Source organism: Drosophila hydei, unplaced genomic scaffold, assembly GCF_003285905.1.
Source record: "Drosophila hydei strain 15085-1641.00,03,60 unplaced genomic scaffold, DhydRS2 tig00008114-arrow-pilon, whole genome shotgun sequence".
Classification (NCBI taxonomy): domain Eukaryota; kingdom Metazoa; phylum Arthropoda; class Insecta; order Diptera; family Drosophilidae; genus Drosophila; species Drosophila hydei.
Window position 1 is genome coordinate 9,716,711 of NW_022045827.1, and position 19,589 is coordinate 9,736,299.

General features: G+C 36.4%; 1 protein-coding gene across 3 annotated transcripts in view; it reads right to left on the minus strand.

Annotated features, from left to right (window-relative positions):
- LOC111601364 (cGMP-dependent protein kinase, isozyme 2 forms cD5/T2) overlaps positions 1 to 19,589 on the minus strand; it is a 43,445-nt gene that overhangs the window by 16,831 nt on the left and 7,025 nt on the right. For 2 of the 3 annotated variants that reach the window (XM_030224461.1, XM_030224460.1), the window contains exon 3: positions 6,912 to 8,523. In XM_030224461.1, coding sequence (XP_030080321.1) covers positions 6,912 to 8,461 — 1,550 coding nt within the window. In that variant the 5' untranslated portion in view covers positions 8,462 to 8,523. Of the gene's footprint in view, positions 1 to 6,911; positions 8,524 to 17,450; positions 17,535 to 19,589 lie in introns of those variants that run through there. The other variant, XM_023317924.2, reaches the window with a different exon arrangement.

A 19,589-nucleotide genomic window follows, 5' to 3' on the forward strand; every position in this document is an offset into this window, starting at 1 on the left:
CAACCAACCAGGCAGCCAGACAGTCAGACTTAATCGACTTGGGCCGATTAATTAAAGACAAGTCTTGAAATCGGGCGTAACGCGCTTGTCGTCGTTGGTCATCCAATTTGTAAACTCTGGCAACGCTGCGCATGCGCGTAGACACAAAATTTGGCCACGATAGTGGATGATGAGTTAGACAGCCATACTGGCCAGCCAGCCAGCCAGCCACTTCGACAACAGACAACAAGCTGTGCCGCCTGTTTGGCCGGTAATCACACATTTTTGGCACAAGCACACGCACCCCAAACAACACTTACAATTAAAATATAAAAATTTAATAAACATACAAGCTACTCGTTACCAGCGACAGTTGCGCACCTAACGGCCCAGGTTAGAGTCCACAATCATACACTGTTAGAAAATGAAGACTAAATATAGTAAATATGCTAAATCTATCTATATATCCCTATCTTGTATATATCCCTATCAATGTATTTACTCCTGTCCCTTTTGTATGATATTTGAGTTACAATTTTCATACTTTAATTTAATGGGCATTCAATTATTTTAAAAAATTATTTATAGCTCTACTTGAATAATTCTGAAATACTTTTTTATCGCAGGAAAAATTATATAAAAGTTTTACAAATATATAAATTACTTTGTAGAAAGAAAATATATAGACATAGGTAATGTCTATACTTTATAGAACGGACTAAAAGCTTTCGAGCAGTGTAATCATCGTAGCTGTCTGTAAGATTTAACTGTTGCCACAGTCGGTGACTCGGAAGCGACCAATTTAATTTGGCGTGCTGCAAGCGCCATTTTTTATTTTTTATTTTTTTACGAAAGAAAAATGCGTATTAGATTTCGACGACCCGACCGAAAGTATATTTTGGGCAATCGAAACAAGTTCGACTCTCAGCGTGCATGGCTATGGCAGCGATGCTGTTAATGCAACACCCGCGGCGCTATTCCGACGCCCCAAGACGCTTTTCAAATACCCTAACTCTAAGGTGCTTGAAGAGTCCTATTGATTAATTTATACATCCTTATATAGCAAACTTGCTATTAGCAGGCTAGATGTATGATAGTGTTAATAATAATTATAATACGGAGAGAAACTTTTCAATTTTTTATTTGTAGATTAAAAATTAGTTTGGTTTTAATCAGGAACATATAAAAATGAGGGAAAATAATTTATTAAAATATCTCGTTATATTTCATATATCAAATGAAGCTCTCTTATTCTGGAGATAGACAAAGGAATAGTTGAAGTAAAATCAAAGGCTTGTGCTCTAAATGCAACCTCAACCTCATTTGTATTCCTGCTGCGAATCGCAGCGCCTTAAGCTTATCTGAAATTCTATAATACAATTATCGCAACTAATGCAGGGCATGCTCTAGTTGATCATGGCGCAGAGTGAGTTGCATTTGATATGCGTAAATTAGCATACGCACAGCAGCTCAGCAGGCGAAAATGCATGTGGTGTGCAATTTGTGTTACCCACGGTGCAAGCGTTCGCCCCATTGGCTGCAATGGTGTGCCATGCCACCGCGGGCGAGCCAAACAATTAATAGCTTCAATTAGACCTTTGGGGCGTGCTGGCAGCTAGGCAGTCAGGCAGCCTGGCACTGTTCCAGTTGTCTATCGGAAGCTATAACCATTTATATGACTATATTTGTGCGTAAATTTGATTTCATGTCTGCCCAGGCATGCCAAGGCTGCTCAAAAGCCCCGCCCCCTAAAAGCAAACAGACGCCAACGAGTCGCCGAGCTGCACCTTTTTCCACAGTCAGCCTCCCAAGACGCTGGCTCGAGAGCTAGAGATTTCGTATTGCGGGTGCGTTTCAATTATTTGTAGTTGACTTTTGCTTTCAGACCAAATTGAGTGTGCAAACGTCTAAAAGCAGTCCAACAATCCTCATAAACCACAAGCCGAACAACTTGTACGCGAAACCAGAAGGTATAAATGACACTCATTGATATATGTGTGTGTAATTAGAGATAAATAAAGATTACTCAGGGGATTTTGTAAGCTAAAAGTGGTGTGTGGGTAGCTGCAGGCGAGAAAACTTTTAAATAGCATTTAGCACCTTTAAAATTGTTTGTTAAATAAAGATTAAGCGAAATATAAGAGAGGTTGAGAGGGAGGGAGGTTATTTTTTAAATAAATTGAATATGCCAAAAGTCGATCATAATGCAATATAATATATATTATTATATATGTAGATATTTATATACATATATGAGACTATGAAACTTTATTAAACTGCCTTTATGTCTATAGTTCGAACGGACATTCATATCATTGTACTACATAACCTTTTGCTTCTCAAGCATTATGCCATTTATTCTGTCTTCAGATATGTTTCTATCTGAATAGAACTTTTATAACATATAACTTCAAATTTCTCTCTAAAAGCCTTTATAAACCATTTGCTTATATCAAATAAAAATTTCTATAGCATACCTAAAGGGTGTAAAAAAGGTCTAAATTATAGAATATATTACATAAAAATATTTAATCGTTCTATAAATATACGAAATCAAGTCGAGATTTATATAAATAGCATTTAGCAATATATAACTAAGCGATATTTAGATAAATGAGGAGCTCTAATTCAGTCAATAGATCTCTTTTGATGGTAGGCATAATTCCAGTTGTTATTACAACAAGAAAAAGCGAATGAGAATAGCTAATAAATATTCAATAATTAAGTATCAAACTTGATTAAATTTATAAACATTTTTGAACGTTTTAAATGAAAACTTTAAATTTATTTATTTTATTATTATTTTATCTGATTTGTATTAGAGATATTAGATTTTTTAATGAAACCATATTCAGTATTAAAACTATATTTTATGCTATTCAATAAGCAACAATAGAAAGTGCTTTAAAGCATCTTTAAAGCATCCGTACATATCTAGTTAATAAATTGTAACAAAACTGTTAATAAAGTCAACTTTTATTACGTAAAAGTTATGACTATAAATTGACCTATAACCGACTATACCACAAATTGAGTTGGCTTAATTGTGGCTTATTATACAGCTGCCTTAGGGTAGCTTGGCTAAAAGTGACTCTCGCATTTACATAAGCCTTGCTCTGGGCCATCTTTCAACTGGCTTTTTATTCACAATGCGCTGTAGCAAGTTCTCTCATGCGACATGCCGACACAATTTCGCACAATTTGCTGGCATTATTTATTAGATGGCCCCGCTGAAAGCCACCAGGCGGCATTAACGGCGTGTAAATGGCCCCAAAGACCACTTGGAGTTGGAGTAGTGGGAACGCAAAGTTGTGGCGAGTTGACTCGACTCGAGTGCAACATGGTCAACGCTAGGGGCCTGCGGCGCATTTGATTTATGCCACACAAGTGTCAAAAAATGTCCTGTTGCACACACGCGTTGCGGCATAGATTTTAGACAAAGATACGAGTCTGCATTGAATTGGTCAACTTCTGCTGCACCCCTCGCTGCCTCGTTCGCTCCTTCCTATTCACTCCCTCCCACCTTTGTCTGTCGCATTGAATTTTCGGCCATTAAAAGGCTGAATTGTTGACAACGCATTCGCAGTTGGATTTCAATTTGCTGCGATTTTCAGTGATTGTGTCAGCAGCTATTGCGATTGGCCAGAAAAGCGCATAAATTGCGTCCAGCTAACAAATTTGCAGCATTATTTAATGCCAGATGTAGATTTGTCACAGATAGATAGACAAATATATGCATATGTATACATATATAGCTATCTATATACATATGACTATGCAAATGCATTAGAATAGTCGACAATCGGAATGCAGCTACATGAATTCAATATTCCTAACAAGGTCAAGATAATCAATTGAGGACTAGAGTCAGAGATTATCCGAATAAAGAAAGAAGTTTTGCTTGACTGGCAACTAAATTATAGTCGCTGCAATGATGAAGAACGAGGATACGACGCAAGTGTCTCGTGACCAAGGATTAAAGGAGTGAGGCAGGTATTACTTAACTTTGAACTAAACACTTTACTAAATTTATCAAAGTTTATACTGAAGTTTAATCTTAGAAAAGTTTCTATTGACTATCAAGAAAGCGACAAGGAATAAGCATCTTATGCTAAGAAAACTATGTCTATTCCAATATCCAGTTATCCGCTTTAAGACTAATTGTAGCTACGTTTGTTCAAGTTATGCTGAAACAACTTTATGCGACTTTTTCTAAGACCAATATACATATAAAACGTTTATGAATTTAACCAATTTTTATATATAACAGAATCAGTTACCAAACTGAGACAAGGCTTTAATGAAACAAATTTCCAACTGAGTTACTCCAATATGACACAGAGGTGCAACATGAATGCATGCTGCATTAAAACGTGTAGATTTACCTTATAATTTATTGATGCTAGTCTATAAAACACCTATGATTCGAAGGTCGAAGATGTCCGTCAAACTACCAATCTACAAAACCATAACGAAACCCATGACCTATGGGATTTCAATCTGTTGCACTGCCAGCCATTCCAACTATAACATTATATAGATATTTAAGAATAGAGCGCTTCTATTCCACTCAAAATGGCTAAGCTAGGCTAATCAAAACATACATCGACGACTAGACAGACACACCTTTCAATCCCTGCCATCAACCTGCTTGATATAAGCAGCATCACCCGCCGCCTTATAAAATATCATACGCTGGACCTTCCAAGTTACTAATATAGCAATTCATCTATATACATACATCATCTTACAATACAACCCAATATTTTGTTATTATATTTCAAGAAATTATAAAAATTTCGATGTGCTAATTAAGCGCTCATAAATCCCATTTACATATATAATATATATATTTAAAATGCGCTAAATAGAAATCGAATTCTTCAAGATCTAAACAACTTGCCGCTGTCTAATACCCTAATTATAATTGCTTTATAATAGCAGCCAGTCAACCCATCACTGACAGCCAATTGGGCGCGCGTGTCGTCGAGACTGCTGCGGGCAACGATGCCAGGAAACAACTCAAATATATATATATATATATATATATATAAAAAAAAGAAAAACAAAGAAAAATAAATAAATATTTATGTTTTTATGTTTCCATAGCAAACAAATTGGCGAAAACAAAAAGGAAAACAACACAGAACAGATCCAGTAAAAGCTTCTATAGAGGCTAACGTCCAGACAACCGCCAAGTGTGAAAATATAAAACTCAAGAGATTTGTATAGAGATATTCTACACAGATCTTTTAAGATCTGTGAAATGTATAGAAAAAATTCACCCACACAATTTCACATGTTTTTAATAGGCTTTGCGTGGGCCGGACGACTAGCTAATGAACTTTAGTACACGATCTAAGAACCAATAAATGAAATCTCGAAAAAAGAACTGTAGGGTATACAATGTTCATCGTAAAGCGAACATATTTTTCTGTGTTACCTTTGCTTTCAGTTTATATATGAATTTTAGCTTGAAATACATTTTTCGAGCTGTTTTTTGTTCATTTCTGCTTCCGATAAAATTTTATAAAAAGAAAATCATTAAAAAAGAGAAAGAAAATTAAAAACTTTGCCTCATGACGCAATTTAATTGCGCCCAGTTGGCACTGGCTTCATAGTACTCTCTATATAAACATAGGCATATATAGTCTATGACACTGTCCAAGGCCATTTTCATGATTTGTGGGCGCTGTGGGGACTGTGAACCCGTTGAAACTGTCAGCACAATTTTGAATAAACGCATTTTGGGACAGTTGCGAAAGGCGCTGCTGCTATTGATTAAGATCGCCGTCGATGACGCTAATGATGATCATTATCAGCATAGCTCTATGTATAGCAGCGAAAAGCATATGTATATATTTATATACACATATATTTATGTACTCATAAGCATTCATAATAATAATCTAATCTAGAGCTAACTCTGAGGTCTGTCTGGTAGAGCCGCTGATCTTTCACTTGCCGTAATCAGTTGTCGTGTTCCAAATTTCAATATCATTTTCTACAATTCTTGATGTTTGCCCGGTTGAATGGAAAAATCTGCGGGGAAATGGGCTTTTCCAAAAGACAACACAGATATTTATTAAGAAACTTTCAGTTATGAATAGCTCTAATAAAATATATTACTATACTTTTTTGTTGCCATTGAAATCGCAGATAAGAAATTTCTGAGAAAATATTTTATAACATTTTTCTCTACTACTTTTTTATGCTTTGTAATTTAAGCTATTGGGTTTTTAAGTTTGTGACGATTTCCGTGATAGGTAGAAAGCCAAAATAAAAACATTATCATATTATTTAAGCATATAAAGCATTGTTTCAATATGAATATCCATATAGTCAACTTATATTGAACATTTATTCTACATTCATCATTTATTTATATAATCTTGGGATTTGATAAATTTCTCTACATTTATCAAAAAACATTTTTGTTTTTGTTTTCCACGGATATAAGAGTTAAGAGTTTTTTTAATTTAATATTTATAAATTTACCATGAGCTCTACCTTTTGGTGAAATTACTATAATATATATATTATTATATATATTGCATCATTCTACAACTTTCTCATTCGAATTCAGTTATTCTAAGACTTCGTATGTGTAATTTAATGAGGAATTTTCATGCATTTATTTTTTCATCGTTTATTTCGAACACATATTATTTTATTTAATCATGCAAAACGCAGCTAACCAAATATTTTCTTGCTATACTCTGGCGAATCTTAAAATATAAATTAATTAATTTTTGTTTATTAAAATAATGTGAAAAGCATTATTAAATTAGAGATCTAAAAATCAAGAGATACTACTACGATTCACTGTATATGCCCATATATATAGATATATATATATATATATATATATATATATATATATATATATATATATATATATAATTCAATTATAAATCACATTCTGCACTTACCGCTCATCCTTTTCGTATTTGGGAAAGCTGATATGATCGAGCAAGACGGAAGATTCGCTCTGTGGCTCTGCCGAGATGCCCTGGGCGCGTTGCCGCTGGAACGTTTGCCCCGATTTGCGTGTGGCGCCTGTGGCAGTGGTTGGTCCGCTGCTGGAACCGGGACCATTGCCAGCGCCGGGCGAGGCAGATCCAACGCCTGCACAGCCAGCGGCGCTGCTGCGACTGAAGGGAAAGACACTCTGGAACTTATCCAGATGGGAACGCAGCTCGGCGATTTCGTTGTCCTTGAATTGAAGCGCACGCTGCATTTCCTGAATCTTCATCTCCTTGGCCTGTATGATTTGAAGGAAGCGCTCCTCCTGAGGCGTGGCCGCCACATACGTATTGCTCATCATGAGCGTCGCATCGACCATGCCCACCGGCGAGGGCGTTGCCGAGCTGCTGCCCGGCGTGCAGCCAGAAATACGCAGGCCCTGCATTTGTTGAGCTATCGCCAAAGAGTTGGGCGGCTGCGGATGCTGCTGCTGCTGTAGTTGCTGCTGCTGCTGCTGCTGTAGCTGTTGTTGTTGCTGCAGTTGCTGCTGTTGCAATTGCTGCTGCAATTGTTGCTGTGGTTGGGCGGTGGGTGAATGGCAGGCGCCGGGTATGGCCACCGGCTGGCTGCTGGGCTGATAAATCCCTACTACAGGGCTGCCCGACGCTGTATAAACGCCCTGCGTTTGCGCCTGCAACTGTTGCAATTGCTGATATCTCTGCTGCAACTGCAGCTCCTGCTGATGCAGCAGACTGCGCGGATCTGTGTGCAGCTGTTGCGGCGTGCCGGAGGGTGGCGTGCCGTAGATCAACGTATGCGTTAGCACGTCCGAATGGCAGGGCGGCGCGGGGCCGGGTATCAGACGTAGACCCGCCGCAGTATGCTCCAGGCCGAGGTAGCCAATGCTGTTGGCTGCGGGCAGCGTAACGATGCCACCGCTGTTGTGGGCAAAGTTGTTGTTGCTGCTGCCGTTGTTGCTGCTGATGTTGTTGTTGTTATTGTTGACGATGTTCACCAGACCCAGGTCGGGCTGAAACTGATAGTTGGCGTTCGGCTCCTGCTGCATGCTGACCGCTTTTCTCAGATTCGTATTCGAATTAGCTCTCGGCAATGGAATCGCAATCGCAATCGCTCTCGTGCGCTGCTGATCTTCGGCGCTGCTATGGCGCCGATAACGACGCTCTGCGAGTGGTGCTGGTGGCGGTGCTGGTGGTGGTGCCGTTTGGGGGAGTGTCGGCGGCTGCTCTCGACTGTTCTCTGAGATGATGTCCGGTGGCTTGGCCTCGGTGTCGTCTCTGCTGATTATCGCTGGCTGCAGCTTCTGGTATTCGGCATAGACAGTGACGGCTGGCTGTGCGGTGGTTGCGAGTGGTGCATTTGTATTTGTATTTGTGGGACTGCTGCTGCTGCACGGCTCATTTGTGCCGCTGTGCTGCTGGTGGCTATTGCTATTGCTATTGCTATTGTTGGCTGGTCGCTTGGTGGCGAAGCACAGCCTATCAAAGCAAAAACGCATCCAGGCGGCTTTCTTGAAGAACCGCCGCCACGTGGAATTCGCTCACTGGATTAAACGCACACCTGCAACAAGTGAGACAGACAAAGACGGAGAGAATGAGAGAGTTGATGAGTAAGTGACAAATTGTGAGCATAAGAATCTTATCGCCAGCTAATCAGCAGCCATTGAAACTGATTTACAGCATTTTAGATTAGACACGCAGCATTGGCAACCAAATTTGTTAATTGACTTGTTGTTCACACGGGCCACAGCCCATGCTGGCTGTTTCTCTGCCTCCCCTTTTACGAAACGTAACTGAACCTCAACCCCGCCCAAATTCAAGACAATCGCTGCGCTTCAGACATGCTAAACGTCGACCCACACAAATTAGCAGCAAAGTAATGCCCCTAACAAAAAAATTATCGTTGCTTTGATGCTCGTTCGCAAATTTAGAGGGGTATATTGGTTGCTGTAAGTCTATCTAAAGTGAAACATTTTAACTATATTTATATAATACTCAAACTGTATAAATATATTTTTTTGGAAATCAATTTGTAACCTCAGTTTAAGCTGTTATTAAACTGTGAGCGTGTATTACAACATCAAGTACACCCGACTAAAACGTACTTACTTTACTTATATACAAGTTTTAAGCCTATTCATGTGTGTATTTAAGTGTGTGTGTGCTTGACTAACAGATACCATGTAATTACTTTAAATGGTATACCATTTAGCTAAGCCATTAAAAAAAAACATATTTATTAAAAAAAACAAATTAATTAAAAGGTGGAAAAATGTTTGAGGCCATAATTAAACAATATGAATTTTCAAGCAATCATGTTTGCCAAATAAAGAAAAACTAAAAGCTTATGTTTAGTTTACAGTTAAGTTAACTGGAATAGGTCTTTAAGTAGCCATGTTCGATATAAAATTCCAGCTAATGCTTTTTGATAACAGTTTTCTATAAGCAAACAAAATACGTTATCAAAAAAATTTTGGATATTTATAACAAAGTGAATAAGTGGGAGTTTCCAGTATTTTTCAAAGTATTAGATGATAAATTATGCAGATCAACATCATTGACAAAGCTTTCGCTTGTTTTTCGAAACTGTTTTTAATTCTAAAAATTGATCTAGAAACTCTAAGCAGAAAGGACTATATTTAATTGATTCATATTCAAGTCTACCAAGTCACGCCTGATTCTTTCTTACAAAAGAGAATATAATTAAGAAGCATAAATTATAAATAACACATTCCCTTAATACACCCCATGGACCACTTAAAGTCTAGGGTATTCGCACTGATATACAAAACATTACTTGACTCGACGGCATTTCAAATGTCTCTATTGCCTGAGTAGCCGCTCGCCTATCGCCGCTAAACGACAGCCACGCCTCAAGTCTTTCACGATATCAGTGCCTATATTTTTTTTATTCTTGATTCTTTACATTTTATTTTGGTATCTGTATTCTTGTTATTTGACGTAAATATGTATAATGTGTCCAACTGCCAAGAACAACCTGCCGAAACTGGCACAGACAACTATTGACATATTTCTGTGTCTGTGCTTAGACAATAATTCAATTCAGCTGAAATTCAAACGAAATGAAAAGCTAAAAATACGCCAAATTGAAACACGGCAAAGGTGAGCCATAAACGATTAGCAATCAGGTTTTACGAGAAGCATCCCCGAGTGGGCCGGCAGCCGCATGATCAACGATCAGGTTCAGTCAGTTAGATCAGGTTGCCAAGAAGAGCAAGACGAAGAGGAAACAGAAGAAGCAACAACTGGCATGCAAAATTGTTATGATCCAAAAGTATCTGAGTGAAGAGGCTGAAGAGCTTGAAGATCACTTAGAGAACCAAGCGAGTGCTTGTCAGGGGAAAACACTGAGGGAAATTATTTGTAATAGAAATTCCAAATTTGCTTAACTTTCCAGTTTTTGGAGTCAAGAATTGCCAACGTTGACTATTTGTTACTGTTTTCTTCAAGTGTATTTAGCGTAGGTGTTAAAGTATTAACTGACCACTTGAAGATCAGCATGAAACTTGAAGAGCAGCTAGCATAAATAACAGATTTGCTGATCGCATAAATTCTATTCTTAACCTAGACCTGTCAACCACTTGATGATGAGAGTGAACTAAAAATATATAGAACTGTGTCTAACTCATCATTAAGTAAACAAAAATTGTTAACTGATCAGTTGAAAAAAGTTAGAAAACGTAAACAAATCTGAAGTTCTTCAAAGATTGATTGATTAAACAATATTTATAAGCTGAAGGTTAAGGAATAAAAAGAAGATTTATTCCGTGATTAAATATCTTTTTATTAAATATTTGTATTCGATAAAAACAATTGATCAATTCGAAAATAATTAAATGATCTATAAAATAGATCGGTAATCTAGTTAAGAATATAGTTTTTATGCCTGTATAATAACCGAAGATCTGATTTATATGGCGTTCAACGCTCAGTGATCAACGTAAGAACTGACTTTTTTACTAATTTATGCATAATTTATATAAAATTTAATGTTTTTTTTACATTTTTTAAGATCAACAATCTGATTTATGATGTTGTTAGAAAGTGTTCTTCGAGTATTTGGCAATTAGGTTATCTTGATCATTAAAAGATCAGCGATCATTCTTAACTAATTGACATATTTAGCCGTCGATTCGTTTTGTGTTATCAACTGTATGCAAAACATTGATCGATCCGTGAAGCTGATCTATGCAAAATTAACGTATTAAATGCTAATTAGCATTTTTATGATCGCACAGCGGATTAATGGGCGATTTGTATGCCCGGCAATTCCGACAACAAACAATGCGAAAACAGAGTGATAAAAAAATAACAACAATGGCAAATTTCTGGCATTGGGGTTGCCCCACAGTGAGAAATACGGGCAATTACAATACCTAATTGGGCGCAAAAAAATAGATATATATAAAAAAAGAACAATACGAAAGTTTCGTTAGATGTGAAGCCGAAAAACTGTTGCTATATGGTGAAAAGCATCCACAAATGAAAGCAATTGAGACACAGGCATCGAAATAGATGTTTCATTTATTTATAGAACATCAATTGACAGACCACTCAAAATATTGGAAACATCCGTCCTTCTCTGTCTAGCTCTCGCCATAGCTTTTCAATAAATATGCCCAATGCGCGACTGCGGCTGGGGCTTTTGGGCCACTTAAGCGCAATTACGCCTGCAATTTGTTTTCATCTCGAGCACATAAATAATAAACACGAACCGGCTGTGGCGTATACGTAATATTTTAAATGATTTTATACTTTTTATTGTCATTTAAATGATGCTACTCCCCTCCCTCTCCACATCCCCCACATTCTCCACTTCTTCGGCGAGTGTGGCAACTCTGTTCGGCAATGGAAACAGGTTCTTAACTTTAATTAGTATTATGAAAATATTTATAAACACAGAATTCCCCCCATTTGACCCGCACCCTGCCCGCTGCTTGTCCATTGTTCAGTCAATAAAAATGTGGAAGGCGCCTTGGAATGTCAACGCAACCCAATCGAGGGTATTAACATCAAATCGATCGTGAGTTCATTCATGCCACTGATAAGCCCGCCATGTCGCACCAAAAACCATCGAAACTCATTTAAATATGGAAACATTGTTGATCTACCGCTCAAAACATATGTCGACACCATATTCGGTATTTTTGTTTTTTGCCTAGCGTGTTAAGATTAGCAACATCAACAAATTGATCACGATCAATAACAGAGTTGCCAGAGTATGGCAATTTACAGCTAGTTGGCATAGTGAGGCTTCCATAGAGTACTATGTAGCAACATAAATATAAGTCGCTGTGATCGAGTGAGTGCAAATGATTTTAATTGTTATAAAGGAACTCTAAGCTTGAGAAGACTTCAAGAATGTATATTGAAGAGTCTAGTATACAGAGTTCGCAAATGATTTTCTATATTGCATGGCTTCAATCCTTAACTTAAGAAGACATCAAGGTTGTACACTCAAGATTCCCCCAGACTCAATTTAGATTATTTGATCGCGTTTTCAAACTGATTGCACGTTGTGTATGCAAAAATGTTTACAAATTCCGAAAAACACATGCATTGACAATATATATTAATACTAAATAGAGAATTTCAGTAACTGATCACTTTATTTTCAGCTGATCTTCTATTCTGTAATATATATTCCAAATATATGGACCGATAGAAGCTTACAATTTATATTATAACAAAATTCACACATTGATCGTGTGATCGCTTTAATTCTTTAACTGATCGAACATTTCGTATGACGACCCAATTAAATCTAATCTAAATAAGCATACATATATGGTGAAAAAAAACTGATCGCATTTGCTAATGAGTAAGCATTTGAGGTTTAAACGATTGTTGCCATAGATGATTCATTGATCAGATCAGTTTATTGTTGCGTGTCTAAACACTAACTGCCTAACTGAGGAAATAAACATTTTCGAACAAGGAACTATTTAGTTATCATTGAAAACTACGTGAAAAGATCGTCAAAGATCTCATATGACAATGGTTTATTCTCTAGCACTAAATGTCAATCGGAGAATCTCTCAGAGGGTCATGCCTGACTTTAGCTAATTTTTTAAATTATGTGCGGAGAATTTTTAGTGAATAATTTTACGTGTATTTGAAGTAATAAAGATAGAGAGATTAGCCAAAGTGTTGCTAGAAAATAATAAATAAAATTTGATCTACTGACCAGAAAAAAAATATTATTAGATAATCTTTGAATTGGATTCTCATATCATAATCATGGGAGCTACCTAAAGAGAGATATTAATAAGAAGCCCACAATTGGCATAATATATGTTAAATATATAAACTTATTAAGGAAATATCTTAATAAGATAAAAATCAAAATCTATGTATAATATTTCCAAAACTTAGATCATCACCACCACAAATTACTAGCAATAAAATATGCTCTAGCTAAAAAAGTCTATAAAAACTGAAAATAAAATGACTGACTAGTAAATGGAGCTGGCTAATTGGATAGTCCGTTTATTTACCAAATATTCATGTTAATTCATGTGTCATATAAGTATTTCCTGGCCTAAACGATCTTATCATGTGACATTCCTCTAATTGCTGACAGCATTCTTTAGGTGAGTTTAAAAGGCGAATTCGCCTGAACAAATTTACATTTACCGAAAATTTTAACTTCATGCCACAGCATGCAACCTGAGTTTTCCTCCTTCCAACATTGCCCTACATCTTCTCAGCATTTATTTGATGTACAATTGACATATTTTAGCTTCCTGATTGCAATCGTCGTCATCGTCATCATTTGCTAATCAAAAGAGACAGCAAACAAAATGCCAGAAGACAACTGAAATGCATGCAACATGCATGATTTGATCGCCCAACTGTCCGAGCTGTCAGTCAACAAGTTAGCGACAAGATAAACACACAGACAGACAGACAGATACAGACACACGGAGACACAGAGGGGCAGACTTTGTGAGACACGAAAGCGAAGCATGCCAAAAATGCAGCTCATTCGAATCATTTAAACATAATTAAGCGGTTAGTCGGGTGCACAATTTGGAGTGTGTGTGGAGAGTGTGGAGAGTGGGAAGAGTGTATTGGGTATTAGCTGTTCCTTGGCAGTTCGCGATCTCCCTCTAGCTACTAAGATCAAATTGAGACATCAATTGAAAGTTATGTCGAAACCATAACGGGAGACAGTTAAGTGTGTGTATGTGTGTGCTTGTGTGTGTGTGTCGATTCGTGTGTTCTACGTATATAGAATACTATAATTATAGGTTATAATAATTGTCAAGTGTCGGACTTGCTGTCTGTCTGTCTGCGCTTCCTCAACTCAAGGCAAACGCTACACTCTCTTTCTCTCTCCCGCACTCTGCCGCCCTCTCCCTCACACACAACGAAGAAACAATTGGCAACGAGTATGAGCCGGAATTTTGTGACTTTTATTTTACTGTACATTCGTATATATTCGTAAATTGATCAAGGCAATGGGCAGTTGCTTCTATATCATAAGCTCGTGCAATTATTCAAGTTATTTTTAAGCACTCTGCTCTGCATACCCTTAGCAAAGGGCCTTTAGAATTACATTGCGCATTAGGTAACGCGAAATAGAAATAGAATGAGTATAAATAAATAAATAAATATAAATGAGTATATTTACTATAAATTATAATAGTGGAATACATATCTGCCAGTTAATAAAGAATTTAAATATATTTAGTTAAAGGAAATATTATATATTATATAATAAAAAAGTTTATTTTAATTTCGAAAAGCTCTAAATAACTCTATACACAAAATATTATATTATATAAACATGCAACAATTATTCCATATTTATATTCAGTACATCAAAAAAAGAATTAAAATTTCTAATCATTTTATGGCAAGTATATTAAAACTTCTATATATTACAGATATTTTATGTGTATAAAATTTACATATCCAGAAATTGAATTAAATTTCGAATGGCTTTAAATTATATCTTAATATGTACCATATTTTTATATTTAGTACATGAAATATTTAATTAAGTTTATTAAAGCATCGATAAAATATAAAGCAAAAAAAATTCGATTCTAATTTTTTTTAATGTCTTGTTTTTATTTTGTTTTTGTTTTTGTTTTTGTTTCTGCTGACAGGCAATCCATAAAATCGTAATTGTGTTTAAAAATAAATGTTTTGCCTTGAGTGTGGGCAGCACGAAGTGTCGTAAATTCTGTGACTTATTGGCAGAGTTCCCGATTGACCTGCTGAACAGCTGATGACCCCGACTAATTACCGATTTATGTTATATGTAGCAAAAAGTGACACTGCTCAATGTCAGCCTAGAGCGACGTTGTAGAGCATACGAGTCGGTGTATTTTATTTGTTTTTTGAGTTTTTTTCGTTTGACTCTTGCTCGAAACACTCATTAGTCCCAGCGACACGTTCGCTGATCGATCGATCACAGCGGCCAGCGAAGGCAATCGATCGCCTGATAACGCTTTAAAAGACAGTCAGATACAAATGGAGACCGTGCTAACTAGTTGGACGTTTTAGCTTTGCGCTAGTGCGATACGATTTGCTGGCATTAAATGCACTGCCCTGCCCTGCCCCCAATTCCGCCCATCTATGGCGAAGGCAACACTTGGCGTTACATGGCGTATGAATATATCGCGACTCCGTGGAACTCAATTGGCATGCGGCGCACGTTCGATCAATTAAACCTTCGCACAGCGCAAAACAACGGGACAACGCCGTAAAATAGCAGAGAATGCGAAAGAGAGCAGCAGAAGATAGAGAGGGAGAGAGAGAGGAAACCGGAGAGAAAATTTTGTAAGTGAAATGCAAGCGGAACAAGTGCGGAATTAGATTGGATTCGGTTGGGCTTTGCGGCTATTCAAAGGGGCTGCCTAATGTTCATGTATATGTAAATATATTTATATTGGTATATATGTGTGTGTGTAATGGCTGGCAATGAAATGCCAAGGCTAGGTCAGTTAGTAGAGTATAGAAAGTATTGTCTAGAATTGAAGAAAAAAATGGTAGTTCCGAGTGCCTGAAAGCTGTCAAAACGAGCTTTGAATACAGGAAATTTCTTATAAGACTTTTTTACTAAGACAAAAACGTAATAATAATAAATAATAAATACTATATAAACTGAAGAATTGGTAAATTAAAATTCTAATTAAAAACTACAATATTTATATTTGCTTGCATTATTTTTTAATTAAATTTAGTTAAATTCATAATTGTAAAAATCATATTTAACGGCTTCGGCAGCTAAGAATCATTGAGCAGAATATATTTTGCACTTCAAGCAAATCAAAGTAACTTTTATAGATAATATAACTTTTAAGAAATAGCATAAAATGGTAGCTTAAGAGTTCTTTATATATCAAAACAAACTATGCAACCTTCCGGCGCTATTATCGCCAGACTTTGCTATTGACTTTGGGCTTATTCAGTGGGCGTTTCAATTTGTCAAGTTATGATAAAAAAACAAACACATAAAATGTGGTTAAGACTTGAAAATAAAGAAACAGTTTAGCTAGAAATGCTTTAGTTTTTCACAATTTCACAATTGTAACACAATTTCACAATTGTAATTTCTAAATAAAAAATAGAAAATCTAATTATCACATCAAAATCGTACATATACCATATATAATATCCCATAATTAAGCTCTATTCTGAGCAGCATTAGAATAACGTTCTGTTCATCATATCAAAAATCTAGATCGAAGCAAAAAAGAGTTCGTGTGAAGTAGAACCGAAAGGTAACTGAGCTAGTAATTGCAATTTCTCCACGCAAGTAACATAAAACTTGTACAACTTTAGCAAAGATAAAGATAACAATATACAAATCATATGACAAAAAGGAAGCCTAATAAAACTGAATACCTGAAATGTGTAACAAAAGCAAAAACTTTCCCCAACAGTCTGTTGATAAGTATTATATTATAATCGAATGCAAACTCGACCAGCAAATTCCAATTAGAACTGTTTTTTTTATTGTTTTTTGCGCTCTCTACCAAATAGAGCAATTACAACTTTCCATTGCGAAACAGGCTGAACACTTTTTACACACATGAATAGGCATATATATAGAATATATTTATTTTTACAGTTATGCACTATGGCATTTCCGTCATAAACACTGAGCATTAAAGTCAGCCCATCAAAATGCCATCAAAAACGCATTGTGGAGCAGTTGCAACTGATATCGTGACAGGAAGCGAAACAAGAAACCAGAGTTAGAACCACGAACGCCACTAGCTAACAGGCTTTAAGTTTTCGACCACACAAAACGCCTCTAAACGTTGGCAGCTGATTAAGCGTCGCCTTTTGATTTGGTGCTGACAGTTGGCGGCTTCTGGAGAAGCCGACAGCGACTGCGGCTCGAGTGTGTGTGCGCATTAATTAAAACACCAATTTGGACAGGTGAGTTGATGGAGAAACTGCCTAAGAAATTGCACATCGGGGACCGCAACTGCAACTGGGCATTACCTTTGAGGCAAAACTCCACTTTGGACTTTGGAGATGCAGTCAAAAAAACCCGACGACGACAACAATTTGCAGCGTTTAATGGACAACAAACGAGACGATCTTTAATTAATTATGTTTCGTGCGTGTTTCAACCGTTACAGAAATTAATTGAGAAACGCTTCTGCGTCTGCGTTTGCGTCTGCGAATGTTGCGCGCGCGCTAAGAATTTTTAAAGGTTTCGACACGAAACTTTGTTATTTTTTATATAAATTCTTTTATTTATTTATTCTGCTTGACGATTCTCGTTTTTTTGTTTTGGTGGACCGCAGCGAATGAGCGACGCTTGAGAACTGACAAGAGAGCGAGAGTTGAACGACGACGACCGTAGACTGGCTATCGATAGTAGTTGACTATGCTGCCAGCGACGCTGGCGCTGACGTCGACGTCGACGGCGACGCCAGTTGTTATCGAAGTGAACCCCCAGAAGCCGTCGCAGTCGCAGTCGCAGTCGCCATGTCTGTTTTGTTGCTGTTGCTGTTGTTGTTGTTTTTGTACGTATGTCGTTTAAATTAAAACTCGGAATTTGGCTGAAACCAGTTGATTGCACGCACACACACACACTCACACACATGCACGATCAACACACACACACACACTGAGACAGTTCGTGTGTTGTTGACGCCTTTGCGTCTTTGCTGTGATTCGTGCGTTGGTTCGATTCGATTTAATAGAATGGTTGTAATAACAATACACACACACACACACATGCACATACACTTACACACGCACTCACACACACTCATAGCTAGCCAACTGCATGGAACGTCTATGCGATCTAATTGCTCGCTCACATGCCACAGCAACAACAAGAACAATTGCAACAACAACAACATAGAGAACATTGAAACAAGTCTTGCTCGAGCCTTCAATTCACGATCCACTGACTATATAATACCCGTGCCCTGAAGCCTCAAAACAATTAACGACACATTCAATTTCATTGAAAGTAACAAAGCAACTTTTTTCGCTTTTTTTAAATTTATTAAAGAGATATAGAGAGAGGAGCGCGGGAGAGAAAACAAGCAAACATAAACATTGTTAATAAACAATAGTCAAATTAACACTCGACTTTTACAATATGAATATTGAAAGTTTCGCACATAATTAAAATTTGTAAAGCGGATTTTTAAGCTATGTTACAATAAATATTAAAACATGCTATTTGTATAAAATATAATTGATATATTATTAAACTTATGAATTGTTCAATTATAAAAATGAAATGAAATTAATCTTTTTAAATTATTATACTTAATTTAAATCTAAATTTAATTAAAAAACCTTTCTTAATTTATGTATATACACTTTTGAAAAATATTTTATAATATATTCACAATATTTATAATTATTTTTTTCTTATTGTTTTATTTAAATTTTATTTGTTTATTGTTTCACTTAAAACAACTTGTTTCTTCTTAAATAAAAACTCAGCCTATTTGTTGTAAATCAACATAAAATATTCATGTTTAACTTTAAGCTTTCTTTTAGCATACTTTTGGGCTAGAATATCGATAAAGGACTTAAGAGTGCTAATAACCTTGATTAGGTAAATGTATTTTAGTATGGAAATATATATTCTAAAGCTATAATTTACACTTAAAGTCTTAATATACCACAATACCCCAACTTGCTATTGTTACTATAAAATTGACTAACTAGAAAATACTGAAATGCTTCTATATAAATATTACTTTTAGTTTATTTAATTAACTATCATATTTAAATAAAATCTTCATACTAATCATTAATTATATATTTCTCTTTCTCTAACAAGCTGTTCATACCCGCTCTGACTGGCACTGGCACGGGTATGCAGCTTCACACACACACAGGCACGAAGTCAACCTGCTCTGAAGATTTCCTATTGCATGCATATTTATGAGTCGCTTGGGGATCAGAGCATTCCACCTGACATGCTCACAATTTAGAGGATGTGAGGTAAATATCTTAATTAAAAAGTAAAGAGCTAACAGCTTTTCCCGAACAGGCCAGAACCAACTAGACGCTAACAGCCTTATCAGGTAAACACAAGCTGGCTTTACCTCAAGAATTAACTGGGATGAACTAAGTAAAAATATGATGCAAACATATTTAAATATA